Source organism: Anomalospiza imberbis, chromosome 1 (genome assembly GCF_031753505.1).
Source record: "Anomalospiza imberbis isolate Cuckoo-Finch-1a 21T00152 chromosome 1, ASM3175350v1, whole genome shotgun sequence".
Classification (NCBI taxonomy): domain Eukaryota; kingdom Metazoa; phylum Chordata; class Aves; order Passeriformes; family Viduidae; genus Anomalospiza; species Anomalospiza imberbis.
Genome location: NC_089681.1, coordinates 117,152,407 through 117,168,762, shown reverse-complemented (window position 1 = coordinate 117,168,762; position 16,356 = coordinate 117,152,407). Strand labels below are relative to the sequence as shown.

General features: G+C 35.9%; 1 protein-coding gene across 4 annotated transcripts in view; it reads right to left on the bottom strand.

The window, feature by feature from the left end:
* Positions 1 to 16,356, bottom strand: part of ANKRD28 (ankyrin repeat domain 28) — a 119,307-nt gene that overhangs the window by 21,555 nt on the left and 81,396 nt on the right. For all 4 annotated transcript variants that reach the window (XR_011004773.1, XM_068207798.1, XM_068207789.1 and 1 more), the window contains 7 exons: positions 13,313 to 13,455; positions 12,040 to 12,252; positions 5,998 to 6,076; positions 5,474 to 5,588; positions 4,973 to 5,055; positions 2,544 to 2,607; positions 1,163 to 1,231 (listed from right to left, as the gene is read on the bottom strand). Coding sequence is in view for 3 of the 4 variants with exons in the window: in XM_068207798.1 (XP_068063899.1) it covers positions 1,163 to 1,231; positions 2,544 to 2,607; positions 4,973 to 5,055; positions 5,474 to 5,588; positions 5,998 to 6,076; positions 12,040 to 12,252; positions 13,313 to 13,455 (766 nt within the window). In the remaining variant the exon portion in view is untranslated. The remainder of the gene's footprint in view (positions 1 to 1,162; positions 1,232 to 2,543; positions 2,608 to 4,972; positions 5,056 to 5,473; positions 5,589 to 5,997; positions 6,077 to 12,039; positions 12,253 to 13,312; positions 13,456 to 16,356) is intronic.

Here is a 16,356-nt window from a genome sequence, read left to right as displayed (position 1 = left end):
AGATATTCAGGCTCTTTCCTCTCCCTTAAAGTGTCTTTTTCCCATTTCTCCCCATTTTAAACCAGTATTTTCTATCTCCTGAAAAAAATGCTCTATATAACATGAACATTTAACCAAAATCTAAACCAAATCAAAAGGAAACTCCACTTTTGATGACTAAAGTTGTGACAGATACTTGTACCTTTCCCAAGAAATAATGTATTGCCCTGTTCTTTTAAAAGTTTTAAAGTTCTTTTAAGTTTTCTACGTCTTCTGACATTTACATATTTCTACTAGAGTTTCTCACGCACTGTCATGTAAATAATGATTGTTTTGCATTCTTCTTTGTGAGAAGAGAGAACTGATGGGACTGTTAGTTTGACCAGTATAGTTGGAGAGGTAACAATTTTATCCTCCAATCCACTGTCACTTTTGGAATTCTATACATTGCGAAGTCAGAAATAAAACTTGCTTCCTTTTGCTCTCTTGATCTTAGTGTGCGTGCGTGAGTTATTACATGTCATAGTGCGACGATAATGGAAGTGGAATTTAAACCAAAATACAACTTTGGATCCATAACTTTTTCTTTAAATCCTACTCCTGCTCTTCACATCCCAGAAAACCATATTTTCCATGATGTGATGTGAGATTTTACATGAGTACTGATCCTGCCATCTAAACTTAATCATATACTAAAACCAGAAATTAATGTAATTCCAAAGGAGTTCAGAGCTCAAACAGGGAAGCAGAAAAGGATCAATACTGTGAAATGAAAAAGGTGAAGCAGTTATAATAAAATACTGGGCATTTTAATAAAAGAGCTTAAAAATAGCCAGAGATTTACAGATTTGACTAATAGATTTTTTGGAAAACATTAGTAATGTCCTTGGATGAGAGCACTTTAAACATATTAGATCCATGCTATAAGGAAAGAAGGTTCACAAAAATTACAGCTGAATGTGAAATTCAGTCTTTAAAAACAAGACTAAACACCCACCTAACAAAACAGGATTACAAAATATGTTTGCGACTTTTGAGAACATATGATGAAACATAGTTTATTAGAGACATGATATCATAAAAAACCAGTTAAACTGGAACACAGACTTGGCCACATATCAATAAGCTGCTACTGCAATACTTTTAAAAGCCCTTTCTAATATACAAATCTGGAATGTCTTACCTTCCAAATCTGTCCTTTTTGTTGAAGTCTGCACCAGTATTTAGCAGAAGATTTAGGCACTCCAAATTCCTATTAAATTAATACACTATTACTTGTGATTGCAAATTTTATTTCCTTAATATTGGCCTCTACAAATATCAGAACTACTGCACATGTACATCTCATATGTTAAGTTTAATGGAACTGAACTATAATATGGAATTTTCGATATATACATTTCTGTATGTAAAATAGATTCCATAATTTCTGGACCAAACCAATAAAGAATATAAATTATTTCAAGACCACATATATAAATTTAATTGATACCAACTGGCATGCATAAAGCACATAAACATGAACCTAATTCAATACATTATTCAATTCTTATAAACAAACAAACAATAACACCTGCACATCACATGCTTTCGCTACCAGGATTCCAGCACAGAGGCAAGATTTTACTGCGTATTTTTTAAGGCCAAATGCAAGTTGAAATACATATATTTTACTTTTTAGTGTAATCAATTTTCAATAAAACATGATCATCAGAATGGATGTACTATATTGTTAATTGTTTAAATACTATTTTTGGTAACTTTCCTAAACTGGAGATGAGTGAGGGAATGTGTCACAAATTATTTGGTTTTTATATGAAAAGATAGCATTTTAACTTTTATCACTTGCAACAAGGATGCATGTAGCAAGTACTTTTGACTTAGAATGATTACTTAACAGTATTACTTAACATTCAAACAGAAAAATGAAAATATCAATATAATGGAGTTCTTGTGTCCCACAAAGTGTATCATGAAATTTATTACCCAATTCTTCCAGGCAATTTTGAGTAGCTGCTATAGAAAACCTACAATACAATAACAATAATCAATATGGATCACAACTCAAGTGATGAGCAAGTAGTTCTGACTACTTCATCCACCTAAACTCTGGAATTTAATTATTGCTTTTAGTTTATTTAGACTGACCTTTTATTTATGGGTTTGGTAAAAATAAATTTCCCAAAGTTGCTGTTCTCTATCTCATGTCCCACAGTGATCTGAGGTGGGCATGCCATCTTTGAATGCTGTAAATTCTAAAAATTTTATCATCCTCCATGGGAATTAAAAAAAAAAAAGCAATCAGTTCATCCCCAAACATAAACCTAAGGTAAGGCTGATGATACTTGGACACTGTACTCCAGCAATGACTTATTGAGCTGAACATTTAAATAATTTTTTGTTTGCAGATAGATTCCATCTTGAAATTATTTTCATGTTTACATAAGTTCCAAGGGGAGAGGGCAGGAAAAACAGAGAGGAGATAATACAAAAAAAAGAACAAGAATTATCAGCAATTGAAAAAGAAATACTGAATATGAAAGCATGAATGCTTCTTTACACACCCTCCAGCTGCAGCTGCATGAAGACAAGTCCTGCCAAAGTCATCTGGTGTGTCAATGTCAAAACCTACAAAGCATTTGTAAAAGACTTTGTAAAATCATTATGTAACATCACCTCTACAAAACTGCTGTCATCTGCTGTTAAGAGAAATGCTTGCTAAGCAAACTTAACAGCTATTTGCAAAAGAGCACTCAAGCATTAAAAATTACTTCATTTGAAACATGTCCTTGATATTGCCAATGTTTTGAAAAACAGGCATTTAAATAAAACTGAAAGGGGTAAGGTAAAAGACAAGTAGCTGCATTGAGGCTGTGCTCTTTCTCATTCTATTTACCTGCTAATATTTCAGTGCCATTTACTATTGACTGTAAGATATATGCAGGTTATATGAAAATTTAAGAATATGCTAGAATTTATCATTGTTGTACAGAGATTAATATTTTTGGGGGATGTCAGTAATACTAAATATAGGAGCTACTTAAATTTTACTCTTGAGTTTAGTGCTTTAATCCCAAAGAAAGAACTTTATTGAGTTGGAGTGATGGCTGCAAATAGCAGTTAATTACAGAGGAGCTCTTTGCAGAACATTGTAGTTTTCTCTTTCTGAAAAGGCTCAGCTGTGGAACTTCAAACCCAAGATCACAAACATTAGCTGTGTAATTCCGTATCTACCCATATATTTTGACAGAAAGATTACTGTTTAAATCAGGTTTCAAAGCTACATTTTTGGTATGAGAAAACCATGATGCTCTCATGAGAGTTTTGCTCTTGTGTATTATAACTTATTTACTAAATCTCCATTTGTGGTACCTGAGAATGCTGGCTTTTTTTTTTTTTCCTTTTAAGAACTGTTCAACAACAATAGATAATGAACAACATAAGACATGTTACTCAAAAATACTTTTATTTCAAGACTGCTTTCTTACTCTATATCCCCTAAACCAGGTTTTGTATGCACAGCTATGCTCTTAGCCCATTTCAACTGGGAATGCTCTATAGCAAATAATTTAGCAGAGTTTCCTAGTTTGGTTTGAAGAAATGCCTTTGATGCCTTTACCACATAACTAAGTTGCTTGTCTATCATCACTAACTGCTTGAATGCCAGTCAGTACTGGGACAAGGCAGATTGGTGACATTTTGTTAAGGTTTGCACATGAATATTAATGAATATAAAAATCAGAGACCTTTAATTTACATAAAAGAGACATCTCCCAACCCCAAAAAGGACACATACTCTGCACACACCAAACCCCACACCAAGAGCACATCCTAAAAGCTCTTGGCAGTATGTAGTCTTTCTAGCCTGAAGGCTGAACATACTCTTCAAGTCCTTATCTGCTCCAGGCTAGATTTGCATCCAAGTTTTCTCAATTCATGTAAAAGCCACAGGAACCACTTGCAAGTCCTCCACATGATTTCCTTTGCCATACTGAACATCCAGTAAGGGCACAGCCAGCACCACAGCACAGCAAGGAGAAAGAGCCAGTATCCCTCATTTTGAACACATCCAATTGAAATATTGTCAACTATTGGACAGTTCTTTCCTGAAGTAAATCCTTGCAAGTTTGCCCATGACAGGACAGTAAATAAAAAGCCTTTCCAGTAGGTAGCTTTAGTTATATTTCTCTAGTTCTTCTCCCAGGCTTCCTTAACAAACAGTATAAAGCTGGGGAAGCAACTTCTTACACTTCCTTTTCCCCAACTCTTTCCTCCCCACTTATCTTTTTTCAAAAAGCATTAAGTTTCTTCAGATTAATATAGAACCATTTAGTTTATTCTTATTCTTCTGTTCCAGAAACTTAATTTGGATAAATCTACTTTCTCAGAATTGCTGAGAGCTCAGAATTCCCTAAGATTTGGGCCAACAAGAGAAGTAATGACCTACCAACATCCACATCATTAGGGAGAAGTCAAACATCAAAGAAAAGTGCAGTTTGCATTGCATTTCATTAACAACATAATAACAATGCAACAGTTTCTTAATACAGCAGTCCACAGAGTCTTCAGTGCTATTAGGTGCCCACTACAGGAATAGATGGGAAAAGACTCATCTGTATTAAGCTAAAGACATCATGGAATGGAAATTGGATGAATAAAGTGATAAAAAAGATTATCAATCTTTCTCCTTGAAGTTTCATTATGGCCTAAACCAGTCATCCTACCTCTATGGCCAACTCAAAACGCACAAACACAATATTAAAGAAATAATAAATGTATTATTAAAATTTGGATGAATTTTTAAAATTATGTCTGCAAAAATTTGCACTCACTTTAACTATGGACTGTTCATTAAAAAACAAGCATTGGCCCCAAGGTATTAGTAAACTATTAGGATTTCTATGCATCACTAAATTAAGATATAATTAAAAGCTATTCTGTGAAATAAACAATGAAGTACAAAGCACCTTGTAAGAATTTAAAAGTGTCCTACCTGATGAGAGGAGCTTTCTGCAGCAGTCTGAAAATCCACTTAATGCTGCCAAATGGAGAGGAAACATCCCATGTATACCCCGCCTAAGATACACCATAATCAGGTATCACAGTTTCATTACAATTAAAATAAAACAAACATGATTGTGTGCCAAAGTGCACATGCATGGTGGGTTCAGCAAACCACCTAATTAGAATACTCAGCTAACTTCACATTTTAAACACTTCCTTCCAAGCTATCAGCATGCATTATCAGTGCAACAGCCTATTAAAACTTTCAGAGCTTTTACTTTAAATACATTACAGAACACTTTTCTTCTTTTTGTTTTGGCACAAATTGTGATATACTGACTAGCTACTTACAAGTACAACACAGCATAATAAACAAAGTATTTCCTATTGCAAATTGAAGACGATATTAAAAATTGCACTAGTTCTGTTAGCCTAATAAATACACTTCTAAATTATGTCAGCTTGCATTCATGTCAGTAAAGTTACCTACTTTGCAGTGTCAGCACCACTTGTAATCAGAGTGTTGATTAATAGCTCGTGGCCATATCTAGCTGCTATGTGCAAAGGGGTATTTCCATTCTTATCTTCACAGTCTATTTCAGCTCCTATAATAAAGAGTAATTACTAAGTGAGGATATATGTAGGCATACAGATACTTTGTTAGAAAAATAGGACTGATGATCATTTAAGTAACATTATTAATTGTCAGTGACTGACCAGTTTGGATTTAAAACATATAGATTTCAGTGGCAGAGAAAAGCATTTTATTATGTAACCTTATGGGAAAAACTGGGTTATGGAAAACAAATCTATATACATATTCCTGCATTCTTAAAAAGAAATGGTTCATAATTGTAACTTATCAAACTTTATAAACAGATATATCAGACTCCACCACTATTACTGGACACGGGACATGAAAAAAATTCAGCATGTTTTTACCAATACAGGAGGATAAAAACATCCAAAATGGAAAGCTTATGACAAAAACACTCCCTCCCTCCCCCTTTTTACCATTTTGAATGATGGTTTGGGATCTTGAAAATCTACCATGTATCGCTGTCATGTGCAGAGGTGTTTTCCCATCTTTACTCTGGAAGAGAAAAAAAAATTGCTGTTACTTATTGCCAGTAACAGCAATTAATCAGATCTGACCAAAAAAACCTAACAAAAAAGACATTTCTGTCTTCTTTTCTCTCTACACTCCATCCTTTAAATTGTTCCTATGCACTTTTGCCAGACGCATGCTGGCAATGACAAGTCAGCTTGACATGGCAAGCTTTTCACAAGAGCTGCTCTTAGTCACTCTTCCAGCTGCCAGTGACAACTCAGGGATGCCCACTCACTCACACGTCTGTCCCTAAGATAATAACTCTCAAGAGGATAATGACAGCACACAATTTCAGCAACAAGTCTGTCCAACCCCTCACCTCCGCAAGGCTAAAGTAAAACAATGTTTTAATTTTGTTTCTTGAAAGAAAGTAGCTGTATTTACTAGAGGGGTTTACACATTGTATTAGAAGACAACACATTACAAAGCTCATGTGCTTCCTAGAAATTTCTGTAAAGTGATGTTTGCAAGCAATTTATCATAAACCACACGTAGTCCTAAGGTAGAACTATTCAACCCTACTAGGTACTATACATTTGAAATGCACATCTCGAATGTGCTCTTAGTCATTCACCCAATAAAGACATCCTTGAAGCAGGCCAAGAGTAACACATAAGGAAACATCACTTTTTAACAGCTCAGTCTCAAAGCACTTACAAATCCATTTTTACTGTTGCTATTAATTTGGAATGATCTTCCCTTCATATTTGTCACAGGTAATGGGAAAGCTTTACTGCTGAAAAAAGTTCCTACACATGCAACTCAAAAAATTTCCAACATGACACAGAAAATCAAAGGACCCTTGAATGCACATGCACACCGCATCTATGTTTTCAATGATGGCTTTGAAGAGCATGAAATGTTCACAAAATACAAAGTTAAATCAGACAAAGATGGCAGGGGAACATATGATATGAACGTATGTATTGAAACAATACACAATGGTGAATTGTTGTCATATGCAAAAGTGTCTTCCCATCTTCACTCTCCCTTTGGCACCAAATGGACATAGCTCTATGGATGTGATACTGAAAGTCTGCTGAAGACCTTTTTAGGGATGGATACAGAATTTTTCATTGTGTCACTGCCCAGAGCAGCATAACAGCACAATTATGTGCAACACTGTCTTCTCAAACCTAGATTGAAAGAAATAAAACACTAGATAAGGAATGCCAAGTTGTCTCTAGCTCTTCCAGTTAGCAGATTTCTTTGACCATAAATAATCCAAAAGACAACATCCACATATCCATAGCAGATGCAAATAAACACAGAAAATTGGGTTGAAATCCTCTTGAGGAATTAGACAATCAATTTTAATTCTGTCATTGGAGGCCTTAAGCAAAAGCCAAATAAACACACCATAAGTGACAACTTCTCCAAGCAACCTCTGTGCTCCAATTTTCTTTCATGTTTCTCCCTACAGTTTAGTTCTCATCTCTTTAGCCAAGAGACAATAAAGTCTCTGTGTCCAATTACTTTAAAACAACTGTTACACATCTGGTGACTTCCCTCCTCACTTTTATCCTTCTTTAACTTGAAGAATCTATAGACTCTATTAATTTAAAGAAAATTTATCATATAAAATAAGCTTAGTGAGGTAACAGACAGAAGAATTTCAGGGCTCAGATAAAAGTAGCCTGCAGTCTCACTAGCTTAGACGGAATAAATCTGTATCTCAAAGGAAGGCTAATGAAGAGGAAGAAGATGGAGCTGAAAAAACATAGATCTCATAATGCACCTTACAAAGACATAGGAATAACTTAAGGTGACAGTATTGGAAACTGAATAGCACTGTGGTTAAGTTTTCTCACCAGAAAACTTCAGTAAGATCTTGCAAAAAACAGCACAATAAGCTACATAATAATTTTCCACTTATAAATGAAAAAAACACAGTACAATCAATATGAGATTCTTAGATTTACTCTGTTCAAATTTACTTAAAAATTCATTTAACATAGATTTCTAAGACAATGGATTTTATGAGAGTGCCTCTCTCATTTCTAACAGTCTCAGGTTCCTTTCCAGCTCAGGAATAACACAACATGCAATTGTCTATCAACATATAAACATAGAACAGATATAAAACTTAATGAAGACAATTCCCATGCTGAAGCTGAACTGCCAGGTATAGGATTGCATTCAGAACTGCCTTCTAAGACACTAGGAAAGGATATATAGGACCAGAACCAGTAGCCAAACATTTCTTTAAGCAATGAAATATCAAGGCTCTATTAAACAAATCACTATTTCCTGAGATGCCAGGAGATTGGACTGCAGAAGCAGGGAGGTGTCTTCTAAACTTTGCTTCCACTTCCCTTTCTTTATGTCTTTAGGGTCTTCTCTCTAAATATCAAACTAACTACGGCTGTGTGATATAACGAGCTCAGACAGGATCACAGCATATGACGGGACAGCTATGGGCTAATGATAACTTTTGGTGTCTTCACTGAAACGCAGCTAAATGTGGTAATAGGAAAGGAATCACCCAAATCTCTTCTATCACTAGAGAAAATATATCCACAAAATACTTAGATCATAGCAAATTTGCTAAGAACAGTAATTGCTATTAGACAGAAATAATACACAGAACAAGGTGTCTTGTTGAATGTTTACTCACATATTAACTGTACTCGGACTACTGAGCTTCACTGAGGGAGAGGAAATGTGGGTCTATCATGTCACAGCATTCCTCCAAATGAAATCTGCCCCTAGCAACAATTCTTATGTTCTAGTACCACCAGTGAAAGTAAAAAACTTCTATTTAGGTCACTGAATTTTCAAGCAGCAATAGGGTCCATAAAACAATTAATACTGCCCCATTACATACTCATTTCAATGTGTTCTTCCATGCATGAAAATCCTGAATAGTGAGGAGGGAGTGCTGCAGTAATGAGCAATACTTAATAAGAATCACTGTTCTACAGTGGACACTGACAAGGTTATGAAAACAAGTAGGAAATTATGTCCAGAGGTGCTAAAAGCATATAACATATTTCTACTGTTCTATTATCTTCTGCTACATAATCCCTTCTTGAGATGACGCCAGCACTCACAGATATGCACAAGAACTTCCCCTCTATCTGCCAGCAAGAATAAGAGTGTTTCCCTTTTGCTCTCCCCACTAGTCATCCAGAGCAGGAAGCACTGTAATAGTACTGTCTAGTCTGCACCTACATTACCATCCATATCCTGTCTCTTACCTCCAGAATCACAGGAAAAATTGCACATGGGAGGAAATGATTGAATCAGCCTACACAAGCATTATAATTATGATGAAAAATATGATGAAAAATAGATCTTATAGCCATTTTAAGAAATAATTTGAACTCCAGCCTCAGTATTTGGAAACTGAACAGGCTTGGTTTCAATAAATATTTAGTAAGAACAACCTAATTCCATCTCATTTTAAATCCACAATTCTTTCTTAGTTACGCAATATATTATTTTTTTAGGGATTGCTCTTCTGATTAAATCCAAGATTTATCTTTATAGGCCTTTCCAGGGAAGTAGAAGTTGACTTAAAAATTATTTTCTTTTGCCTCAGTTCTTGGCACTTTTCCACAGTGCAATGCTAAGTTTTCATATGCAAAGTAAAGCTGTTCATGCCTTCAGGTGCAACTTTACAGGCCAAATTCAGTCATACTGGTATAAATCCACAGAAATGCTACTAACAGAATTACAACAGAAACACCCTGATGAGGAGACTGGGGATAAATGCTGCTTTCAAGCTATAATTGCTTAAAATCCCTATACAGCCCAACTTGCTAAATTTTGCACTTAAGAATTTTGATATGTATGAAATCAACCCATTTTAATTACAACCAACCCATAGCTAAAGCTAATGCTGTTTCTGGAATGGAGCCCTGTCCACTTCTTTCTTCTGTATCAGAAAAAAGCACAAAATCATGAACCCTTGCAGCCCTGCATTTAAAAAAAAACAGTAATACTTGGCTTGTTAATATTTGTCATAACATCACAGAAGAGTTTGGGTTCAAAGGGACCTTAAAGATCATCTGGTTCCAACCCTGCTAGCATGGGCTGGGTTCCACTTGATTAAGTAGCTCAAAGCACCATCTAACTTGGCATTGAACCTTTCCAGGGATGGGGCATCCACAGCTTCTTTGGACAACATGTTCCAGGGCCTCACCACCCTTACAGAAAAGAATTTCTTCCTAATATCTAACCTAACCCTACTCTCAAAGTCTGAAGCCATTTCCCCTTGTCCTGTAACTGCATGCCCTTGCACAAAGTCCCTCTCCAGCTCTCTTGCAGGCCTCCTTCAGGTACTAGAAGGTGCTATAAGCTCTCTTTTGCTCTCATTTTGTGAGTAACACACAAATATAACCAGTAGTATATTTAACATTGTGGGATTATTTTCATGGCAGACCACACTTTACTGAAAAATGATGTTTCAAGAATATAGGACAAAAGTCAGCCAGCCCTGCAACACTGAACACTCAGTCATATGCAGCCTGGGACATTAGGCAGAGCAAAAAGCTGACAACAAAAATAAATGGACTGTGACCTGGATATTTTAGGACAAGTTGGCAATAAACCCTGTAACACAGCTCCTTACTTCTGCAGGGCACTTTGGTGATGAATTTTTCCACAACTGAGTTGTACATTTTCATTAAATGAGCTGCACGTCTAAATATATGTACCAGTGAGCAGGAACATACATTTTGGACTTTTCCACATCAAAGAGCTTATTTTTTAAAATACTCTCAAATTTTCAGTTGGCTATGGGTTTTGTACTAACAGTAGATATAATATTGTATTTTGGAATTAGTTAACTGAAAATCAGCTTGAATCGCTGTAAAAATCACTGCTTACATGAAGTGACCCCAAGATTTTTAATAGGAATGTCAGCTACTCTAACATTCACCTCCTGCACAGATTGTTCTGAAATTCAAGCATAAACCTATTAATCAGGTTTCTTTTCCATTTTTTCCCAAGAAATTAAATAACAGATAATTCCCTTCATACTACATGTAGGTGACAGTTCAGGCAACCAGACATTTTGCCATAAGGAACACTTGGACTCTTCATTCCATATACCCATTTCCTACTTCCCTCAGCCTAAAACCTGCCAATACAACAGATACTGCCACTAAATATTTCTGAACACAGTTAAGTTTTCATTACTAGAGTAAAAATCAACATAATACAAACCAAAAGGTCTTACACCTCTCTCATATATCTCAAGACCTTACCCTACACACTGGAGAAGAAAATAGAAGGTGTAGGTTATAGTTTCCTTTGAAGCTTGCTTGTTTTAAATTCCACCTACAACAAAGCTGGATTCTAAGGAATATTCTGCAGTCAAAGACTTGTGACCAAACAGAGATGTAAAATGTATACTGACTCTGCTCACACTATTTCACTGGAGTAATTAAAACACCAGCTGTTTAAGACTTTCCACTGGCCTGATCTATTTAAGTTTGTATTTTAAATATACTCTTCCCAAATCTCCCTGACTGATTAGATTCTAAGATCTTACACTATCACCTCTTCAACTGCTCCATTAATTAGCCAGGTCATACACATTTCCCTGAAATATCCCTGATTTTGTTCATGTTACTTACTTATAAGAAAAACATGTACTTTTGCATTTTTTCAAATTATTTGCTCTTAATGGCTAGACTAGGGAAAACAAAGCATACAGAATTCTGACATTTAAATGTAATTGAGATTGGCCAGACAATATTGTCATTTTTCTTCATCCTTTTGGGCTATATAATAAATCCCATTGAGGTTCCAGATTCAGATCAAGTTTCTTGAAGCAACATACTGGCTCATTTTTACTGTAGTACTTTTCAAACAAATATTCCATCTATCAGTGGGAACCTCTCCATGTTACCAAAACAAGTATTTTTGAAAAAACTACCTCTGATAAAGAGGTACAGGATTTTTAAGTGTGAAAGGATGGCTTTGGATACACCTACCTTTATATTTACATCTGCTCCATTGCAGACCAAGAGCTCTAAACACAATGCTCCATGTGTTGATGCAGCAGCAAAGTGCAAAGGTGTAAACCCCTTCTCATTCACTTGATTTACATTAGCACCACAGTCTATGAGTTCATTCACTACAACATCTTGCCCATTGTAACAAGCTACATGGAGAGGAGTATTTCCATAGGCATTTGGCTCATTCATCTATAAGAGAAAAAAACCCCAAGATTAGTTAGTAGGTAAAAAGCTGTACTTAATGCAGCATTTAATTCTAGCAAAGGAAAGATCTCATGTCACAAGATTATGCTTTGGCACTCTTCCAAACCAGAAATTAAAAGTAAGTTCTGGATATAGCATTTTGATTGAGATCTGTGTTCGGGGGAAGAATGACTGCTTTACAAGAAAGCCAACCTCCTCCAATTGTCTTCACACCACTTTCCTCCATGCAACTTTAAGAGAGGTAACACAGGCCAAAAATATCAACTGTGACAATTTGCACAGATGCTATACACAAAGCATAGCACAGACCTCTACAAAACAGCATTGCAAGTTTTCATTAAAAACAGAGGTCAAAGAGCCTTTGTGCACATATAGAAACAGAATTTCTTGTTGAACACAACATGACACTGAATTCTGATCTACTTCTCAATATTGAGCTTGAGTTGCAATCTCCAGCCTTGCAAGACTAAGATTGTGATTCACAATGTAGATTTCTTACACAGTTTCACAGTTTACTGTTAACACACTTTCTACAGGCAGGTACTGCAGAACCTTTTAATTTACACTTCAATATTAATATGGCCTCATTTACTGCAGTACTGAAGTTTCACACAATTTTTAGTATTATTTAAAATTTATGTCACATAGGAAAGTCAGTTCCATGTATATTTTACCAACTAAGGCAAAAGCATTTAATTTCCTGCACTTCAAAAATTATTGTGTGGCAAAGCTAGGATCGGAATTCCTATTTCCTGACTGCCAGTCCAATGAATTAAGAGCAAGAAATATCAAATAAACAAAAAGCCCCATTAAATACACATTTATTTTCCAACTATTGTGCAAAATCTTCAAGGCTTTTAAAGAGGTTTTTTTTTTTAAGGGAGAAATGAGGGTTTACAGAATAAAAAGTACTTCCAGAGATATTCCTTCACATACTTTCACTATATCCTAACCTGTCCCTAAATAAACAGTGTGCTACAGTACTAAGAAGAGCATTTCAAACAATTAAAACAAATATTTCCCATTTAATTTTATTTTTCCTTACATCAACTCCAAGGTCCAGAAGATACTTGACTACACTAATCATCCCACTAGATGCTGCAGCATGTAAGGGTGTATATGATTTCTTGTCTTTGCATGTCACTTCAGCTGTATGGGTCACAAGTAATTTCACAACATCAATATGACCTAAAATAATAAAGACAAATAAAATGAAGCATCATATTTTACTAACCAGCACAGGTTCGCAAACTTAATAATTCTACAATTGTTACAACATGATCAGGACATTATTCCTTTGTACCTAATGTGGAAAACAAGGAATTGTTCTTGTTTTCTAATCCTATCATTAACTATAAAAGCAACATAAAATAATCATCTCCACACACCCCACCCAACAATCTTAGCATTTAGTCTGCAAAAATAAATTTGTATACTCAAAACACAATCCTGTCTTCTGCTTAAAAAGGTGTTTTTTTGAAGACTTGAGAACTAGAAAGGCAAGGTAACTTTGTAATTATTAAGTATTTATCACAATTTTACATTAACAACTTAAGAGACAATGTGACTATCAATCTTCCACTGTCACCCCAATTCCAAACATGCCCGTAAGATTTTTAAATCTTAGGCAGAGACTTTTAAAAATTGACTCAAACATGAAAAGAAGAAAATATTCAACTTTTACATAAAAATATACCCCCAATCCAACTCCCTTTACCCACAAAGCATTTAAAATGTTAAGCCATATCATACAGGATTTAGTAAATTTCTATTTTCAAGACTGATTCAGATGGTCTTTGAGGAACCGCAGCCTTTTAAAAAGTATCAACTGCTCTCCTAAGACAATGGAAGTAGAGTAAGAGTAAGGGTCAGAGTAAGAGTACGAGTACGAGTAAGAGTTGGGATAATGAGGAAGGCATGACATGGGGGAAGTTCCAGGTGGAAAAGAGAAGAGAGGGCAGGGAGCCCACCCTGAAGTGGTGGGCAGTAGCTCTCACTGCCAGCTTTGGGCTAGGGACCCCAACACCAACTCCCACCCCGGCTGCAAAGGGCTTTGCAATGAGCTTTTCCCTTCCACGCCCACATGCTCCTCCTCTGCTTGCAGGCACTTGTGACACTGCCTGCTAAGAAGCCATGAAAATGGGGTAGCCAAGTATCTGTCATTCTTGCTCTATTATTAATTTAACTGCCAAACAACTCATTACTGAAAGCACATGGGTAGTCATGACAAAGACTGCTGAATAAAGAAATACATTACTTTAACAGAGCACAATTCACTTGGTGCTTTACTTTTGTAACTGACCCTTGTGGGACTCTTTATTTTACCTTTCAAGTGACACCCTTTCCTTAGTGAAAGAAGTGGTGAGGGGCACACTGAATACTTATGTTTATACTTATCCAGTCAGACACCTACGAAGAACGTATCAAATCCAGCTTTCTTTTTAGGTGCTTCACAAAGAGTGTGGGTATTTGCTTCTTAAGCAGTTGAGAGAATTTGCAAAAGTTTGAACAGAAAGTGTCTTCCCAAAGGAATACAGACAAAGCTATTTTTATAAACACTCAGACACTGTGTACCCAACACAGTGTTTTATGCTGTGTACCCAACAGCACACAAAACACCATTTCACCTAACTATACCAACCAAAACCATATGACTTTACCAGTGCAATGTAAGTGCTGCAATAATATTTCACGTCTTAATTACCTCACTATAGTAGACAAGAAGGGAAAGAGAAATGCAAACACAATACTCATCTTTTGACCCAAATACAACGGGGACAAGAATGAAAGCAAGTCCTACAGGAGAGACAGAAGTACAGAAGATATAGAAAGAAATAGAGACAGTGAACAGAACAGTGGCAGAGAAAACTTCAAAGGGAGGGTAAAAAGCCAAAAAAAAACCCTGACCTGCATTGAAAAGGCAAGCAGCGATCAGTGGAAGACTCTCAAAGAGAAGAGCAAGGTACTTGGCGTGAGAAGTGTTGCAGAGACATCCCGGTGCACCAGTGAGGGTAACACCAGCACACAGGACTGTAAGTCCATGTCAGTCACAGCTTTGCAGCTGGACAGCAATGGAGCCGGGTGAAAAGCAGGAAGGAAGCAAAACAATGGATATCACCCTGGAAAGTTATTTATAGTAGAGTGACGAAAAGCATAACTTCTGTTTTATGGTCAGTTTTACATGGCGGAAAAGTTTTTAAGGTTTTCTCCAAACAATTGGAGCAATGTACAATGGCTCTAAGTTGTGAGGCAGAATGTCATAATTATTTTTACTTTGACTGAAGACTTTCAAAAGCTTTTTCTTCTCTATTGTCTACAGGGAAATTTAGGCAGATCAACATCAATTAAATTACATTTTTCCTGCCCAAACACCGTTAAGAGAATTCCCTGTAAACAGCCTACAAAATAACACTGATTAAAACTGGAATAAACATAGCTTATCTGCAAAAAAGCACAAGACAGAAGGTGTCTCTGGCCTCTCATTGACACTTGTCAGTTCTCTGAAATTTCATGTACAAGTTTCGTTCAACAAAATTTTGCAAATAACCGCATTCAGTAAGGTGGCTGGACAGACTGCCACAGACATTGCTTTGCAGATATAAGGATATTAAAAACATTAATGCAAAATATTCAAAGAACATTAGATCAATAATGAAGATTGTTCTTTAACTTCTGGGGTTTTAAGTACTGGTATAAATTCCTGAAGTGCAATCTCATCCAGCTTCACATAATAAATTAAGAGCACTACTGCTGTGATGATCACTTCATAATTGAATGGCACATTCAATTCTTTTCATGTCTGATAAAAGGCAAGGAAGAACATTACTCTGACAGTATTGCCAGGGCATTGATTGAGACCTTGAGAACAACAATTATCCACTCCTGGAATAAGAATGGCGAGGCAAGAATTTGTAGTTTCATAGATGAAATATTTTTTGAAAATACAATCCCCAAGGATGCAGTAATGATCCTCTGTTTCAGGTACCCCTTGTATTAACTTGCTTACTTTTTATTTAGCATCTCTGAAAATTTTTCACCTGTGACTAGACTTGCAGACTGAAGAACATAGTTCCTCCTTTTTAAAGAACT